The 18,737-nt window shown below is 49.8% G+C and overlaps 1 protein-coding gene across 1 annotated transcript; it reads right to left on the minus strand.

Annotated features, from left to right (window-relative positions):
• Positions 1-242: 242 nt before the first annotated feature.
• On the minus strand, positions 243-18,264 carry LOC127303471 (pentatricopeptide repeat-containing protein MRL1, chloroplastic). The gene is made up of 19 exons (XM_051334203.2): positions 17,848-18,264; positions 16,876-17,557; positions 16,536-16,758; positions 16,071-16,134; positions 15,854-15,998; positions 15,643-15,758; positions 15,417-15,545; positions 15,077-15,268; positions 14,814-14,978; positions 14,578-14,718; positions 10,655-10,754; positions 10,026-10,134; positions 9,852-9,943; positions 9,594-9,684; positions 2,517-2,748; positions 2,342-2,434; positions 1,681-1,729; positions 1,049-1,142; positions 243-820 (listed from the first exon to the last, which is right to left on the minus strand). The coding sequence occupies exons 1-19, from the start codon at positions 18,157-18,159 to the stop codon at positions 592-594; spliced, it is 3,258 nt and encodes a 1,085-aa protein (XP_051190163.1). The 5' UTR covers positions 18,160-18,264; the 3' UTR covers positions 243-591.
• Between the last annotated feature and the right edge of the window lie 473 nt (positions 18,265-18,737).

An 18,737-nucleotide genomic window follows, 5' to 3' on the forward strand; every position in this document is an offset into this window, starting at 1 on the left:
AATGGGGGCACGCGAGCGCTAGGAGGAGCCCCCCTCCAGCGGCCGACCCGTTGCAGTGTGGCGGCAGTATTCACAGGCGCAATCTAGATCTGGTCGAACTCTTGGTCTTTTTGTTTAGTCGATCCGTCTCTGTCTTTATTTTATTTCATCTTTTGTTTGCTTGGGCATGTGTTTGCTGCTGCTCTGGTATGACTCGTGATTGTATCATTTGGTTGCTATATTAATATAGCGGGATAAAATCATGTTTCGAGAGAGTAATACCATTAGATACTAGTGGAAACGTTTCACAAACTTGTATATGCGACTATGATACAAAATTGAAGTCATCAACTCAGAGATTTGTCAGACAGAATGAGGGCACGTAAAAGAAAAAAAAGAAAGCTTCATATTCTAGACCCTGCAATCCATTTGGGCAAACCTGCTGCACAAAACTGTCCGCTGTCTTGGTGTTTCTTTTCCGTCTAACAACGTCTCCACATATTCTGACAACCTATTCTTTTTGTCCAACTAGTATCTGAGATCTGCTGGTGCTGTACAGTAATTGCCTTCTTCGTATGCAAAAGGTGGGTCACAGAAAAGGTAAAACCTGTGTTATAGAGAAAGGCTTCTGATATCGCGCTGCTGATCGGAAATCCCTTTTGCTAACCGCGAGGGTAGTGGAAGCAACTCAGCTGGAGCTCCTGTGGAGGGTGTGCTTGTGAATTTCGGATTAAACCACCTTCTTAGTGTGAGGCCATTGATCCTCATCCTCCCGTGGGACTCCTCGCCTTGATATTTAATTCCTAATCTCCTCAGCAGGGAGCCAACTGCTTGACCAACTCTGTATATAACAATCCAAATAAGTATTTTCATGATTATTGGATAATTGTAAAGGCATAAAAGAGAATATGTATTTGAATCAGTGGATTAAGACTGCTAAATTAGATGTTAGCAGAAGAAGAAAATTTCAAGAAAATGTACTCGTCAGAGCTCATACTAACTTCCACATTATTAAATGAAAATTTCTGAATATATAGGACAAGTATTCAGAAATAAATGTAATCTTCACCTTCCAGCAAGTTTAAGTGTTTTCTCTCTTTCATCAAGATCAACTTGTTTCTTTTCTGTGGGCAACAGAATTGTAACATTCGGTAATCTTGCACCTACAAGGTATAAAATATAATTAGAACTAAAGGAATAAGATGTGAATTATACAATATTTTTCTATTTTTTCTTATATTTGCACAGGGAAATCGCGCAATTATTTGGTTGTAATTCGTAGATTACTCCTAGAACCTGATGATCCAGACAAGTTTATCCATAAGTTAGAATTTCATTATATTTCCCTAGAAAGATCTGATTCAACGGAAATGCTCAAATCCAGAACAACTGGAACCCAACAAGAGAACAAAGCATTGGCTTGGTGGCTTGAGCTCAATCCGTCCCTCTTTGGTCAACATTTTTTAATTGGAACCCGGCAAAAAGCTTGGAACAAGTTGGACTATGTCAGAAAAAAATCTCGTAGCTTAGCAATAATATTGTGTAAAACAGTTTCAGATTCTACATATCTGCTTTGGCCAGTTTAACAAGAAAATTATTAGAAATATAATATGTATTTATAATTCTTCAAACAGTTACACAACAACTTTATTGTAAACAAAGTAAAATATTTCACGCGTAAAAGGTTAATTTCTTATTCACCTGCAGCTAGTCGATGCTTCATTGACTTCAATGTTGCTAGAAGAGAAACCTGAAAAAATTAAAGTATAAGTATGTAAGGTATTAATTAGAATATATAGGTATATATTCTTGTTTATCATCCATCTATGTTTGGTCTGTAGTTGCATTAAGAAAAAATGTTCTTTTTTTTTCTTGAAAAACTGTGCATCAAAACACACCGAAGTTACTTGGACAGAAATGAACTTTGAAGTCGATCTCCAAATCATCAGCAAAAAAGAAGAGCAAACAAGCAACAGGTTTGCATAAGTATCTCAAATGTAGAAATTCGATCATTATTCCCCTCCTAAAATCCTTATTTGCATAATGAGAACGAATGACAGGAAAGTGCCATGTAGTCCAAAGGTCATCTTTGCAGTAACCACAAGGCCCAATATCTACAAGTGAACCAAATGACCATCTCATATCTAAAACATATGATGCTATAAAATCATCAGATCTAATGTCAGCATGTGCATCGACTGGGCAGGGCAGCAGTAGGGTTCAACATAAATAACGGAGAAGATAACAAACACGGAACCGATTTAACTGAAAAAACTGTTCTATGATACAGTGAAGCACACCAGTGAGGTGAACACACATTTTATCTAACAAAAATATTAAAGGGGCAATAAGCAAAGAAAACCTCGGCTGTGTAGATCTTTGAACTTCTTGCATCAATGAAAATTTGAGTATGTTTGGTGGAAGTACTTGCAACTGCTCCTAACAAAGAAGCTTCCTGTGACAAGAAGAAATGCTGCATTAATACCTACAGAGTACTGAAATGGAACCATGGTTTAATTAAAAGATAGCATCTCTACCTCCAGTATTGAAAAAGCCCGAATATCATATTCACCAAATCCTTCCAACAGTGAATTTGTATTGGGGTGATGTGGCATATGACAACTTATTCCCATGTTATCAATGAAAGTACTTTTCAACGAACTGTCATGAGGAAACCTCAAACATCCCAGCACTTGAGATAAAACATCACTTGAGGGTAACAGACCGGCTGTGATTGCGTGACGGAAGACCATAATTGCTGAGGAGGTCCTACAAGAAGACAAGCAAATATAAGCTTTTGACAAAGAAAACTACAGGACTCATTATAGATATAATGCAAGTATATGATGATTAGTACTCCCTCCTTCACAGTTTATTAGGCGCGCGCGTACCCCTAGGTCACCAATTTAACCTATATAATTTAAATTATATAATATAAAAATTATATCATTAGAAAATAGAACATCTAAACTTTCTAATGATATAATTTTTATAACATATAACTAATGCTAACTTGATCAAATTTGCGACCTAGGGGTACGCGCGTGCCTTATAAACTGTGAGAGAATCGAATGATAACTCAATTTCATAGTCTAGTGAGAACCGGTATGCTCCCTAAGTCACCCCCCTCCACTCCTCCAAGCGACCAGAGGAGCGATCCCAGATCACCGACGCCCCCTCCCTACCCCTCCTCGCTACTCCCGGAGGTGGCCGCGGCAAAGCCGCATGTTTCGGCCGTCGCAGCCCTCCATGGAGATCTCGAGTGGAGGTGGCAAGAGGTGCTGCACGGGGTGGACGACGGCAGGCCAAAGGCGGCGACGGATCGATGGCTGTGCCTTTTGCTGGGTGGGTCGACGGATCAGGGCCATGTGCCCACAGCCTCCACTCCGAAAAAAATAGTCTAACGAGAGTCCATATCAGAACACAGCTCCACCGGGTAGCACGATGCCTCACTTCTCTCCCATAGCAAGCGCGCACACACACCTAACCCAGCAGTAGAGATGCTATCTCCCTGATATTACCCGGCGTTCCTCTGCAGCATCCCTGAAGTGGAGCCAAAGCCCGATGGTGGTAGTACGAGGAAGACAATACTGATAAAGATTAGGGGTAAACTGTGTCGTTAAGGACAGTGAAAAAGGTAGGTGGTCAATTTATTCAAAATTTGAACATGACTAAAAAATAATCAAAGGTTTACCTTGTACTTGTATTCACATTTCAGAAATGACATAGTCTTTTAGTAGTGGATTATTATGGTAAAGCTTGCATCTAAAGATCTGAATGTGTTGCTAAGTTGCAATTTTACGATTCATTTGTATGGGTTTGGGTTTGGACCTATTGTAGTTTGATACTTTGATACCCCAATCCACTTGTGCATGACCCCTGCATTAGTCGGCTGCCGTAGAGGATGTTAGCTCTTTGTGACCACCACCGCCGGGAAGGATAAACCACTGGAAATGAAAATGAGATTGGTAGAAACTAGGGTTCTACCGGGGCGAGGGCGTAGATTGTACGGGTGGAAGTGCTGAGAGCGAGAGGGAGGAAGGCGGCGCCGGCGGCAGGGAGCCGTCGCGAGCTCGTGGAAGGCGGCGGCTAGGGTTTGGGCGGCGCGGACAGGAGAAGGCCGACTCCTCTGGGAGTCGGCAATAATGATATCTGATTATTGCTTGATTGATTTGGTCTATTACAACTTGTATATATAAGAGAACTCGCGAAACCCTAATCTGCTAACTGGACTAAGCCCCTAACTAAGCTTGGCCGGTTGGGCCAATGGGCCCCCTCCGGCGGTAGACCAGGCCGGTCATAACATCTCTCCCCGCCTGCGCAAACAGCTCGTCCTCGAGCTGGTAGTACAGGTAATGCTTTGGAACTCCTCGCGAGGCTCCCAAGTCGCCTCCTCCTCGGAAAGGCCCTCCCACTGCACCAACAAGTGCCAAACATCACGACGTAGTTGAGCGCGGAGCACCTTGGCCGGACTGGGCAGCAGACGTCCCTCGGCCGTCGGCGGAAGTGGTGGAGTGGCCACCGGCGGGACACCGCGATAGGGCTTCAGCAGGCCCACGTGGAATACATCGTGAATGCGGGCCCCCTCCGGCAACTGAAGCCTGTACGCCATGGTCCCAATCCGCTCGACGATGATGAAGGGTCCCGCATAGCGCGGACCAAGTTTACGCTTGGCACGCGGGTCGAGGGACTGATGAGAGCGGTGCAATAGGCGAAGCCACACCCAGTCACCCACCGCGTACTCAACCTCACGATGTCGCCCGTCATAGTAGTGCTTGGCGACCTGTTGAGCTTGGACAAGGCGCTGCCGCACCTCGGCCAGCATCTCGTCGCGGGCGCGGATGAGCTCGCCAGCTGCCTCCGTCCGCGCTGTCGCTAGATCCACCAGAAGGATAGGTGGTGGTGGCCGACCGTAGACCACCTCGAATGGCGTAGCACGCATGGCGGAGTGGTAGGAGGTGTTGTAGCAGTACTCCGCCCATGCAAGCCAATCCACCCAAGCGCGAGGACGATCACCAGCGCAAATACATGGCGATCAACTTATTGACCACCTCAGACTGGCCGTCCGTCTGAGGATGGAACGCCGTGCTGAACCGGAGTTGGACCCCAGCCATGCGGAAGAGGTCCCGCCACACGTGCCCCGTGAACACCGGATCTCGATCACATACGATGGACGAGGGAAACCCGTGTAGGCGGACGATACCGTCGAAGAAAGCGCGGGCCACAGACGCCGCTGTATAGGGATGGCCAAGCGCGATGAAGTGGGCGTACTTGGAGAAGCGGTCAACCACCGTGAGGATGACAGACTTGCCGCCCACCCTCGGAAGGCCCTCGATGAAGTCCATGGAGATGTCGGCCCACACCTGCGAAGGAACGTCAAGCGGCTGCTGGACACCAGCTGGGCGCAAAGTCTCCGTCTTGTTGCGCTGGCACGTCTCACACGAACGCACCCAATCCTGGACAATGGCCCGATCGCCAGGAATGTAGAAATCCGCGCGAAGACGGTGGAGGGTCTTCTGGACACCCTCATGACCGGCGGAGTGTGCCAAGAGCAGCACCTGATGGCGGAGGTCATCATGGTCGGGGACGAACACGCGGCGCCCATGGAGGAGAAGGCCGTCGATGACGCGCCAAGGGTCGTCCAGCTCACCCGCATCGAGCTGCTGCCGCAGAAGCTGGGCATCCGTCGTGGACACCGTCGCCTGGCGGATGCGGTCGAAGAGGACGAAGGAGGGCCCCGAGCGGATGCAGAGCAGGCGTCCGTCCGAGTCTCCCTCAGTGGCGTCGGGATCGGCGTCGCGGCGGGACAAGGCGTCGGCCACCGTGTTGAGGCGCCCCGGACGATACTCCACCGTGAAGTCGAAGCCAAACAGCTTGCTGATCCACTGGTGCTGGGGCACCGTCGACAGCCGCTGGTCCAAGAGGAACGAGCGCCCCCATAGGTAGGGGCGCCAGTGGCGGACGGCCTGAACCAAGCCAATGAGTTCCTGCTCGTACGCTGCAAGCTTGAGGTGGCGTGCAGCAAACGGCCGGCTGAAGTAGGCGAGCGGCCCGTCACCCTGGTGAAGGACGGCACCGAACCCCGCCCCGGAGGCGTCGCAGTCGACGATGAATAGCTTGTCGAAGTCCGGCATCTGGAGAACGGGGCCCGTCGTCAGGGCCCCCTTGAGGGCCTCGAAGGCCGCGGTAGCCTCGTCGTCCCAAGCGAAGGCCTCGTGCCGCAGCAGGCGCGTGAGCGGCGAGGCGATGAGGCCAAAATCCCGGATGAACTTCCGGTAGTAGCCGGCGAGGCCCAGGAACCCGCGGAGGGCGCGTGGTGAACGCGGCGTCGGCCAGGCGGCGACCGCCGCCACCTTGTCCGCATCCATCGCCACCCCGTCGGCGGAGATGACGTGACCGAGATAGGCCACCGAGGTCGTCGCAAACGAGCACTTCGAGCGCTTGAGGTGAAGTCGATGCGCTCGAAGCTCGTTGAAGACGATGGCGACATGCTGCAGGTGCTCCGCCCATGATGCGCTGTAGATCAAGATATCATCGAAAAAAACCAGCACAAAACGACGTAAGTATGGGCGAAGGACATCATTCATCAGGGCCTGGAAGGTCGCGGGCGCGTTGGTGAGGCCGAAAGGCATCACCACGAACTCGAAGTGGCTATGGTGTGTCCGGAACGCCGTCTTGGCGATGTCCTCCGGGCGCATGCGCACCTGATGATAGCCTGAGCGGAGGTCGAGCTTGGTGAAGAACCTCGCGCCGTGGAGCTCGTCAAACAGCTCGTCAACCACCGAGATCGGGAACTTATCCTTGAGCGTGAGGGCGTTGAGGGCGCGGTAGTCGATGCAGAAGCGCCACGTGCCATCCGACTTGCGCACCAAGAGCACCGGCGCGGAGAACGGGGACGTGGAGATCCTGATGATGCCCGCCGCCAACATGAGCGCGCACTGGCGCTCCAGCTCGTCCTTCTGCAGCTGGGGGTAGCGGTATGGGCGCACCGCCACTGGCGCCGACCCCAGGAGCAAGTGTATGCGATGGTCACACGCTCGTGGGGGCGGTAGGCCCTGCGGCTCCTCGAAGATGTCGCCGTGCTGCTGCAGGAGGTGCGTCAGGAGGGGGTGCTCGGCGTCGTCGGCCCCAGAGACTAGCTGGAGCTGCGGCGCGGGAGATGTGCCCCCGAGACCCTCCCAGCGAATGTGGCGTCCCTGGCGCCAGAAGGTCATCGTCAGGCGTCGAAGTCCCGCAGGATGGGTCCGAGCGTCCGCGAAAGTCGACGCCAAGGATGAAGTCGAAGCAGCCCAAGTCGATGCCGGCGCACGTGATGACGAAGTGCTCGTCGCCGATGGTAAGGGGAACGTCTTTGGACCACCCCATGGCAAGGTGGAGGCGGTCACCGATTGGCCACGGTCACGCGGAGGGTATCCCCACCGTCGGCCGTAGCGCGAGGCGGCGCATAGTGGCGGCGGGGAGGAAATTATGCGTAGACCCCGTGTCCAGAGCGCCACCCGCAGGCTCGCCCTGGATAGTGACCGGAAGCAGCATCGTCCGCTCGTGGCGGATGCCGGCGAGCGCGTGGAGGGACACGACGAAGGCCGTGGCAGCTGCGTCGGTCGGCCCGGCCATCTCGGATGCCGCGGCAACCGGCCCTGTCATCGGGTCGCCCTCCTCTACGTCGACGGTCTCCAGGTAGAAGAGGCGAGGGCACATGTGACCGGGCGTGTATGGGTCGTCGCAGTTGAAGCAGAGTCCTGTGCGGCGGCGTTCGAGCTGCTCTGCCGGGGGTGAGGCGGCGAACGTGCGTGTAGGCTGCGGGGGCAGGGCCGCCGGTCCAGTGGGGCGGAGCGGGTGGCGGCCGCGGCCGGAGGAGGAGGTCGGGCGGCGCGGGTGCCGCGGGCCGTGGACGTCTGGCGAACCGCCCGGGCGCGACGCTCATAAGCGCGCGCGTAGTGCATCGCCGTCCTGGAGGTCCCGCGGAGCTCGTAGCTCGACATCCACGCGGATATGGTCCGGGAGGCCGCCAATGAAGAGCTCGGCGTCGTTGGCCCGTCACGCCGGGCGCATGGCATGCGAGGGCTCGGAAGCGGTCGGCGAAGTCCTCGCACCGTGGTGGTGAACGCCAACGCCCAAGTTCCGCCAGCGGCTGCCGCGGATCGGAGGGCCGAAGCGGAGAAGGCAGAGCTCACGGAACCGGTCCCATGGAGGCATGCCACCCTCGTCCTGCTCCAGGGAGTAGTACCACGTCCGGGCGGCGCCGCGAGGTGGTACGAGGCGAGCCACGTCCGGTCCGGCCGTGGTGCGCTGTCCCCGAAGAATCGCTCGCACCGGTTGAGCCGATTGAGGGTCCTCGACGCCGTCGTATGTGGCGAATTCCAGCTTGGCGTAGCGTGGGGAGCGGCCGGTGGCGCCCTGGGCGGGGTACTCCGCGCGACCGGCGGACGGCTCGGCGAAGCGGCGGGCGGCGGGTCCGGGAAGGACGAGCGCGGGGGTCCCCGGCGGTGGTGTAGACGGGGATGGCGTCGGTGCGGCCGAGTGGATCGGCGGACTCCGTCGCGGTCACCCACGCCGAAGTCGGGAGGGCGATGGGCGGGAATCGGACCCGCCGGATGGGCACCCGGGGCAGCGAGGCGGGGCCCGGACCGGGGGCCGGCGGCCAGACGCCACGGTGGCGCGGGCGGTGCGGAGGCGGCGGCGGCGTCATCTGCCAGCGCGCGCGAGCGCCCGTGGAGGGCGGCGGTAGGTGCGCGGCGGCGGAGGAGGCCGGCGGCGTCTCGGAGGCGGCGGCGGTGGTGGCGGTGGGCTGGCTCGAAGACATGATCGTAGAGGTCTCTGATACCAAATTGGTAGAAACTAGGGTTCTACCGGGGCGAGGGCGTAGATTGTAGGGGTGGAAGTGCTGAGAGCGAGAGGGAGGAAGGCGGCGCCGGCGGCAGGGCGCCGTCGCGAGCTCGTGGAAGGCGGCGGCTAGGGTTTGGGCGGCGCGGACAGGAGAAGGCCGACTCCTCTGGGAGTCGGCAATAATGATATCTGATTATTGCTTGATTGATTTGGTCTATTACAACTTGTATATATAAGAGAACTCACGAAACCCTAATCTGCTAACTGGACTAAGCCCCTAACTAAGCTTGGCCGGTTGGGCCAATGGGCCCCCTCCGGCGGTAGACCAGGCCGGTCATAACAGAGATTGTGAAGAAGCCATCCCCAAATCTTGTGCTCATTGTGAGCACAATCTGAAAACACGAACGGCTAGGTGGTTTGTCGCTGTTTCTGGTGACATCTGCCAATAGGTTTGAACGAAAAAAAGATTGTCACTATTGGGATGGGTTGGGGACCATGTGGTCGCTATTGGGGAGGTAAGCGGAGGAGATGGTCACCAGTAGGCCGGCGGATGAGGGAGCAGATGGACCAACGGTGGTGGAGTTAGGGGAGGAAATGGTCAACGGAGGGGCAAAGGTGTCCTTTGGTTTGTCAAACAGTGTAACATGTAGTAATACAGAAACTTCCAAATAGTTTATCCTCCTTATATGGAATTTAGCTTAAGTGGTAAGCAAACTTTTCTATCTATTAACAAGAAGCTTGGCATACATGTGTATTTGAATTTATAGAGCGTCCAGCAAGGAGTGTACCATTTATTGTCAATCTGTGGCTTCCCTTGGTTGAATCTAACAATGATGTTGCCAAGTGAAAGATCATTGGAAAACATTTGTAGACACAAACCTGCAGAAAAAAGATAATTCCTTAGGAACGATTGACACCAAAAGGAAAAGCAGTACACAAATATAAAATAACTGCTGGGGGCAGAAGAAATAAGGAAAAGGAAAAACAGGTAAGTTCGGCAAAAAAAAATCTAGCTTATCCATGCAGCACTGAGCAAGAAAACTTACCAGTAAGACAACCAACAATGGTGGGATTGAGGTCAATACCATCTCTTTTTAATTGTTCAAATAGATCAAGACCTAGTTGTGCTTCACCATTTCTGCAGGTCAACTGTTAGTATCTGAAGAACATCACGAGATTAGTTTGAAGCGTCCTGTTCTTGCTAGATCAGATTGCATTACCTTTCGCAAGCCACACATAAGACAGAATAGGTTATCTCATTTGGACGGACACCAAATTCCTTTATCTCGTTAAGGACCTCAGCAGACTTCAAAACTTGATCACCATCACCTTCAATTTTATTGTGTGGTTAATTAAAGCATGAAATCATTGTTCCTTCCACGTTGAAAGGAGAGATACAAAATAAAAATGTTAGGAGCAAAATATGTGTGTTTTAAGTATAAGATATTGCATGAAGGCCCTATACTTCTAGTATAATACTACATTGAAAATTAACTTAGAAGGTCCTCTAATTTGAAAATTAACTTAGAAGGTCTGTAAAATCACTGTAAAGTGCCACTTGGATCCTTAAACATGCAAACTGAATCTTATAATACAGTGTGATTTAGCTAAAATTATGACATACGGCTTCATAAAGTTGGCATGTAACAGTTTAGGCACACCACAAAAATAAGGTAGTCTACGTGACAGTTGACCTGTTTGAGACCCTGCCAACTATGCATCCAAGTTTAGTGACATAGGTAGCAAGCTGCTATATATATAGGGTCATGTAATGCAATTTTATCTTTAAGGAAATAATAGGTAGCAAGTGAATAAATATTTTGCATTTTCCCTCTAAGAATACACATACAAAGGGCAGTGATCAAAGCATTCATCATGGGAACTGTTGGAATTAATTTGATCGCCTTAATCTCCTCAAATAGCTGCAGCGCCTTTTTCCAGTCCTTGGCCTGATATAGCGGCAATCAAATCACGATGAGTGAAAACAAATGTGATAGTATAATTAAAATCAAAACTACATGAATGCAAGCAAAATACATAGAAAAGAAATGCAAAATATGGTGTTGCCACCCGGTGGCAATACCCCCTCTGAGCTTGCCATCCGATCAAACTTAGAGATTCGTGTTGCAATGCAATGGAACTGTCAAAGGACATCTCTAATTAGCAACAGGCCCTGCAAATTTTCTGACCGTGCTGTAGCATGCGGCAGTGTTAACTCGTGCACGCTCACATAGCAGGGTGGCAGACATCAAGCTACTTAAGCGCCTCCCAGAAAATGCCAAACTCGAGTGTATCAGCGAGGCATGCACATGTCTGAGCGAATACCATCGGTTGTGTGCAGAAAAGAGGAGTGAGACTACTTTGGTTGTTTTGCTCAGGAATACTGTCCAACATGTGAGCGATAGGATCAGTACTTAATTTTTTGTTGGCCCGACCATACATGCCCATGGTAAGCAAAGAAAATTATAAAACGTGATTTTCTTCTGGTACCACGTTGGTAAGCTATGAATGCACCTAAGGGCATCTCCAGCGGCGCGACGTATTTTAGCGTCCGCGCGCTTCCGTTTGCGTCGACCTTTTTGGTCGAAATCGACCGTGCGTCCGTTTGCGTCGGGTGGCTCCAGCGGCACGACGCATTTTTTAGGACGAGTCCTTTTTTTTAAAACATGAAACATAGTTTACATACGTAAAATAAACCTAAAACGCCTACTGCTCCTCGCCGTTGTGCTGCTCGTCGTCGCTGTCGATCACGATGAAGTCCGGCACGACCCAAGGCCAGTTGGCATCCGGGGGAGCGTATGCCGGGCGCGCTGCCGGTGCTGGAGGTTGAGGAGGCTGCGGATGTGGCGGCGGTGGAGGGGCCAAGTACTGCGGCTGTGGCGGCGGTGGAGGGGCCCAGTACTGCGGCTGTGGCGGCGGTGGAGGCGCCCAGTATTGCGGTTGTGGCTGCGGTGGAGGCGTCCGGCTATGGCGGCGGTGGCGGAGGCGCCGCCGACTCCAGGAGCGCCTGTCGAAGTGCTTCATCCGCCGACAGGCCCGGCGGCATGACGCCGGTGGCGTAGCGGGGCAGTGGCGGCTGCACAAGCGCGTCGTGCTCGGAGACGAGGACGGCGACCTTCGCCATCTCGTTGTCCGTCATGTTCTTCGGGAACTCGAAGTTCCGGCCCTCCGCCAAGGCCTGCTGCCATTCGTGGAAGACGACATCGACGAAGTCGTCGCTGTCGTCCTTCGCCTCCTCGCTATGGTACGCGAGCGCCTCGACGTAGTCGTCGTCGTCGTACACAGCGTAGGCTTCGTCGTCGTCGGCGGCGTCGTTGTGTTGCGTCTGCTGACGTCGCGTCCGCGCCTGCTAACGACGCGTCGGCGCCTGCTGACGACGAGCCGCCGGTGCAGGGCCGAAGGGGTAATCCCTGTCGCCCATGAAGCCTGCCTCCTGTCCGTCTCCGTGGACAGGTACGTACGCCAAAGCTCGGAGTCGATGGCGTACGCCGGATCGTCGCGGAGGTCCGCCGGCAGATACCGCCTCCTGCGCCGGATCTCCGCGGTCCGATCAGGCTCGCGCGCAGGTACTGGAGGGATAGGCACCCGGCGGCAGCTGAGCTGCCAACCACCAGGCAGCTGCACGCCGGACCAGGCGTCGTCGCACGGCATCCATTTGCCGTGCATGAGCCTCCCCACCGAGACGGGGAGCGGGATCTTCTTGCTGCCGCTGCCGGAGGCCTCGAAGTCATTCTTCTTCCCCATGGCGTTGCGGCGGTGGTGGTGGTTGTGGAGGTGTGGGCGAAGGAGCGGCGCGGCCGGTGGGCTTTTATGGGAGGGCGCGCGCGGGATACGATGCCATTGAAGGCGGCACAGAAGCCCAGCCGCCGCTCGCCAGTGCGCGCGCAGAACAGGCAGCCGCGCCATTGATGGCGAAGGCTGCGGCGCAGACGCGGAAGCGCTGACCGCCTGAATCTATGTCGAAGGCTGCGGCGCAGACGCGGAAACGGCCCTGAATCGATGCCCTCGATGCAGACTCGCTGCCAGGCGGGCCCGGTGGGGAAGCGAGCGGACACTTTGCGCGTCCGCCGAGCGTCCGCCGCGACGCAAACCTGGCGCATATTTGGGCCAGGTTTGCGTCTCCGCGGACGGCTCGGTCACTTTGCGTCGCCCCGCTGGAGGTGGTGCTAGACGTATTTCCGGTCACGGCGGACGAAAACGGTCGCCTAAGCACTGTCTATGTGTCTCGTCCGGGTTGTTCTAGTCCTAGCTAGTATACGTGGAGTTGTGCCCTTGTTGATTTGTACGTGGAGTAGGAGTACTAATTGTGGCTAGGATTCCTATGTTGGTAAAGTAGCAAGAGCCTTGCCGTTAGGAGTAATGTTTAAGTCAGCTTCGATTCTGTATACGGCCAGGTATAAGTACGAGTTTTACTAGGTTAGCTTCGTCCTGGTTGTTTGGGTATATACACACACCAGGGCATAAAAGAAACTATCATACAGGCAGCATCACATACTCCTAGCAAAAGTCACAGCATCGCTCTAAGTTCTGGTGAAATGAACAGCGCATCGAAGCATGCATGAAGTGCTCATCATCCTAGCATAGCTGTACATGCATGCAGGCATCACTACGGCGCTGTTAACATGCAATTTTTCCGGCTCACTTTTTCATGTGTAAGAGCTGACATAAGCCGTCAGCTGGCCGGATCTTGCGCTGCATTGCTGCAGGTCCCTAGCACTTCAAGCGTTTAATTAGGATATAAATCAGTTTACAGTGCGACCGAGCACGTACTAATTGCATCGCGGTGGAGATCTCGCAGCATAGAACGAATCTTCACCAACTCATGGGACGACAGCCACCGGGGGGGGCATTGCCACCGGGTGGCAACAAATCCACTCTCAAAAGAAATTATGTACTCACACAAGTAAAAAATGAATGGCTATCTAACTGGGGTAACCCCAGTAAGTCTTACGGTGATGATGCGGCTCTACCAATGAGAATCATCTTATAGAAAGAGCACGTGCATGCAGGAAAAATCTGCCACCTCATAATGACATCATTATATTAATTGCTGAATCCAAATTTAACATTATTTATTTTCTAATATTTTAATCCAATTAGCGAACAGTGTTCATGGCTGTGTTCGCCTCGACGAAGGCTTCAAAACTAGATCTCATGTTCCTATATTTTGACGGATTTTTTTCGTCACACCAGTTGTTAGATTTATATACTGTGGTTTCCAGATTAACAACGAACACAGCAAACAATTAGCACGATAATAGTGCATAGTTGCTATATGATTATATGTGTTTTTAGACATTGCAATGTAATGCAGAGATAGAGAGTGGGTATTCAAGTGTTGAACAACAACTAAGAGATGATATCATCGGCCTTTCAATGTTATAATCTGGTAACTAAGTAGGGTATGATCTGGCAAGTGGTAGCAATTCAGCAAGTGGGATATAAAGGTTTTCAAAACATTCCAACATGTGATTTAATTTTGAAAATGTCCCAGTGACTAAAAAAAGGTGAACACGGAACCTCAAACGTGCATACGGTTTGAGAGGTAAAAATTGTTTCTGTTTAAAATTGAGGGAATCATGGACGACATTATCATTTTCTTATATGAGAGAGGTGGTATGGGAACTTGAAAGAACTACATGATATTTGCATCATGCATGAATGTGTAAGAGAAAGAGAGAGCGCCGCATGGGAAAGCCAATATGTGGCTACGTTCCCCAGTTCGGTCCAAAATTGGGTGTTTTTTCATCAAACAGTTACCACGGAACTTACATTGCAGCAAGCGCCCATGCAGGAACTGTATGCCATGATTCCAACATGAAATCCCTTTGCTCTGACATCTTTGATTATTTCGAAAGCAGCATCAGCCCTCCTAGCATGTCCAGCTACATCAACTAGAGCACTCAGAAACATCTGTAGTAGATGGCATTAAGCAGGGAGAAAAGTCAAATAAGCTAGAGGAGGAAGAACATTATGAATCCATTAATGTTTCCACTATGAAATAACACCTCATCAGGTTGAACTCCGATCTTGTTCATATCTTCATAGATCTTCAGTGCAAACCCTAAATCTCCAGTCAAGCTACAGCTTCTGAGTGCAATTGTGTAAACTTCTGGGGTACCTTTTATACTGTACTCCTGAAGCATTTTGTAAACCTCACGAGCTCGATCAGCCTAGAAAAACAAAAGATTCACGCGACTTGATTTTCAATACTGGAACCATATTTTCAGCTTTGCATTTCTGAAAAGATTTTGGTCTGTAAAATAACCACCTGGCCAGCCTGAATACATGTCTTCATGAGTGCTCCAACTGTGACATGATCAGGAAGAATTGGCTTGCCTCCTTTCGATTCTGAGGCTTCTGCTGTCATTTCCGATAAAACATCAAATGCTCGAGCAACAGCTCCAGATTCACCGCATGCACTGATCAAAGCATTGAAGACAACTCGATCTGGCTTCACCTTCTACTGCAAGTATGACCCAGTAAGTTCATAAAGCATGAAGATACTGGCAGAGGCTTTTTAAAGTGAACAATTACTCCAGGAACATTTACAGCACAAGTGAAAGTAAGCACATATGTAACACAAAAATTCATCAGACAGAACAATTCACCTTTGAACTCATGATCCCATAGGCACCAAACGCTTTTGCCACTTGTCCAGCTTTAGCACAGCCATCAATTAGTGCGCCATATGTGTTAACGTTCGGTTCTATTCCAGCACTTACCATCTCATGGAAGACCTAAAATATAAGGACAGCATAAGGGATATAACATGTGGTACATTCTGTTATCAAGTTTTAAATGGAGCTCCTACGTGAGAATTTGTTATTTGGTTACCTCAAACATCGCATCAACTTTTCCACACTTTGCACAAGTTGATATCAGTGTCGTGTAAAGTTTACAATCAGGTTTTAGCCCAGCCTCCTTTAGGAGCACCATAACCTGGAGGGCCCCTGTAAAGATAAAAATATTTCGTCATACTCCATTCTCATCTTAAACTCGAGCACATCTGACGATGAAAGCTAAGATTTCAAGCTAGAGTAGTTACCTTCAAAATCTTGTGAATTAGCACAAACGGATAAAAGCATATTGAAGGTGCTCATTTTCGGATTTTCAATTAATCTGCAGAAGCGAACAGCTTCCATAACAGCCCTTTGCTTCTTACAGGCACTCAGAAAGCTGGCATGATGGATCTAAATGTAGATGTAAATGAGAAATTTGAGGAAGGCATTACAAGAGCAAAATTATAATAGGTAATTAATCACCTTCTTCATATCAAGCAATCCCTTCTGTTCCATGCTTTCCAACAAATCCACACAGTCCTTCAACCTGACAATACCAAATTCATGTATCAACTGAAAATTAAAATACAAAGATTGAATTTGCAATGAATATTAAATACAATAACTTTTTATTTTTCTTTCTTTCTCCTTGTTTTGGTCCCTTTTTTCTGTTGGGTTTCATATCTAGCCTACCCCAACTTGTTTGGGAAAAAGGCTTTGATGTTGTTGTTGTTGTTGTTGTTGTTGTTGTTGTTGATGATGATGATTGCATTTGCAATGAATATTAAATACACTAACTTAAAGACTGTTCTGGCAATATAAGTTACTACCTCGTGTTTTAGATTTTAAATCTGGATGTATCTGGAGTCTAGATACATCCAGATTTAGAAAAATCTAAGACATCTATTTATGGACGGAGAGAGTATAATTATCAATTAAATTATATACCTTCCATTCATTAACGAACTCTTATATCTCCTTGTATAATCTGATGTATCCACTGTGCCGTTTAATCCAAGTGTGTTTGCCGGAATGAAGTTATCCAGATTCTCCTTGCTCAGTAGATCGGTAATACTCCAGCCAATAGTTTTTGCATCATCATGATCTTTCACTGCTTTCTGATGTTTACTTGCAGGACCTTCCCTTAAGCATGCAACTGGAACAAATTTCCCTGAATATGGAGTATGCTTGAGGAAAGGGAAGAAATCATGCAAGGGATGGTATGAAATACTAAGTAAATTATATCAACAGAAGTACGTAGAAGAATGCATAAATTCCAAAGTTAAACCTGGTGCCAAATGAGAACCTCGTACATATGAATCTGAAAAATCAAATGGTTTTCTTGGTTTATACAAATTTCCAATGCCGGTCTGGGGAACAAAACCGAGAGCGTATTCCTCTGTTTGCTTGAAGGATGAAAGAGATGTGAAATCAATATTTTCCTCATCATCACTCTGATGGCATTGAAGTAAATTCGCATTCTCACTGTCTGTTTGGCTGTGACTAGGAGGAGCTTTGCCCTTTCGAGCTTTTTGTCGTTCTGAAAGGGACAAAAATTGGTGCGAGAGTCCACCTTGCCAGCCAATTCTGTTAGAGATATACTTGCTTCTATGTTGTCCTGGTGGACCGAACTGTGGTGCGGCAAGAACATTCATGAAGTATTCTGTAGAATCTGTTGTTTCTTCTGATGTTGAGCAACTAACTTCTTCTGGACCAGATACATCAACTAATTTGTGTAACATTGTCCCTGGAGTAATAACGGGAACAGCCTCTGTCGTCTTATTTACAGTATACACAGACGAAATACCAGCCCGGCAATCCGCTTCCTGAGTAGTCCTTTCTCCAGAAACAGATAGCTCGGAAAAGCTATTTTCCTGAGTTGCACAACGTGCATGGTTACTATCATATTCCGACTGTGGTGTTGTTCCATGGGCCTTATCTACAATGCTTTTGTCCTGTGTATGTAAAACCTGTCAAATTTTGAAGATGACTACAAGTTAGAAAACAACCGCCAGACGTAATAAATCACATTTCATTCGTCAAACTAAAACTACCAGTCATGTGGTAGTTTACATGTCGACCAATGAACACAATTTCGTTTTACTTGTGAGAAATGGATACCGGAAGAGATTAGGCTTTCAGTAATTTTATAGATTATGCTGATTCGAGAACCGTGATGAGGATAGTCTTAACAAGTGTAAAGTTTACCAATGACTCTTCTATCCCTATGTTCTCAATCAATACATAGTTAGTTACTCGCCTGAAATTCCCTATGCCTTGCGCCGCGCCACCTGAGCCAAACCAGCTGCAAGGCGGCGAGGAGAGCGGCCGCGGCGACCACCGAGCCACCCAGCACGTCCACCGCGGCGGCCGAAGAGCCGCTGAGAGAGCATCCTAACGGGCGGCGGGCACGGTACCCCAGCTGAAGCCTCCGGCGAAGCGGAGGCCGCAGCAGGAGCCCTCCACCGCCACCGCGCCAGTGCCGGCGGGCGGAAGGGTGGAGACAGAGAAGGCGGGGGGGGGAGGTGAGGAGGCTCAGGGATTGGGGCATGGAGGAGGTGGAGACCTCCATGCGGGAGCAGCAGTGGGTTTAGGATCGAGGATGATGAGGATTGAGGAGTTTTATCCGGAGCTCCGCGTCTGTGGTGTGGAGGAGGTTGGTTTGCGCGCCAGATTTGGTCGGATTTTCTTCCGGTTTAACCATGCCGTTGGCTTAGTGACAAGTAATCCCTACTCTGTGATAGGAGTACCAATTCTGCCCGTGTCCCTTTCAAGACCCATAATTTTGGATATGCCACTTCAAAACATCTAGAGCATATGCAGTAGACGAGAAAAATATTCCACTTTCTTGTTTTCTGGTGAAATGGTGTCGACTGGTATTACCATGTGTTGCTACGAAACAATACTACCAGAGGGAGAATAATATTTAAACTAAGAAAACCATTTTTTGGCAATTATTTTAAACCAGAGGGAGAATATGAGTTTCCATAAATACTCCATGAGCACGAGAGTATCTCAGGGTGCTGAGCAAGGAAATTAGACCATGTTACAGGCATTAAGGAAATAAACAACAATCCACTCCCATCCATAATAAGTTTTAGGTTTTAGTTCAATTTAGTCTAAATTAAACTAAAACCTAACACATATTAT

Source organism: Lolium perenne, chromosome 1 (genome assembly GCF_019359855.2).
Source record: "Lolium perenne isolate Kyuss_39 chromosome 1, Kyuss_2.0, whole genome shotgun sequence".
Lineage (NCBI taxonomy): Eukaryota > Viridiplantae > Streptophyta > Magnoliopsida > Poales > Poaceae > Lolium > Lolium perenne.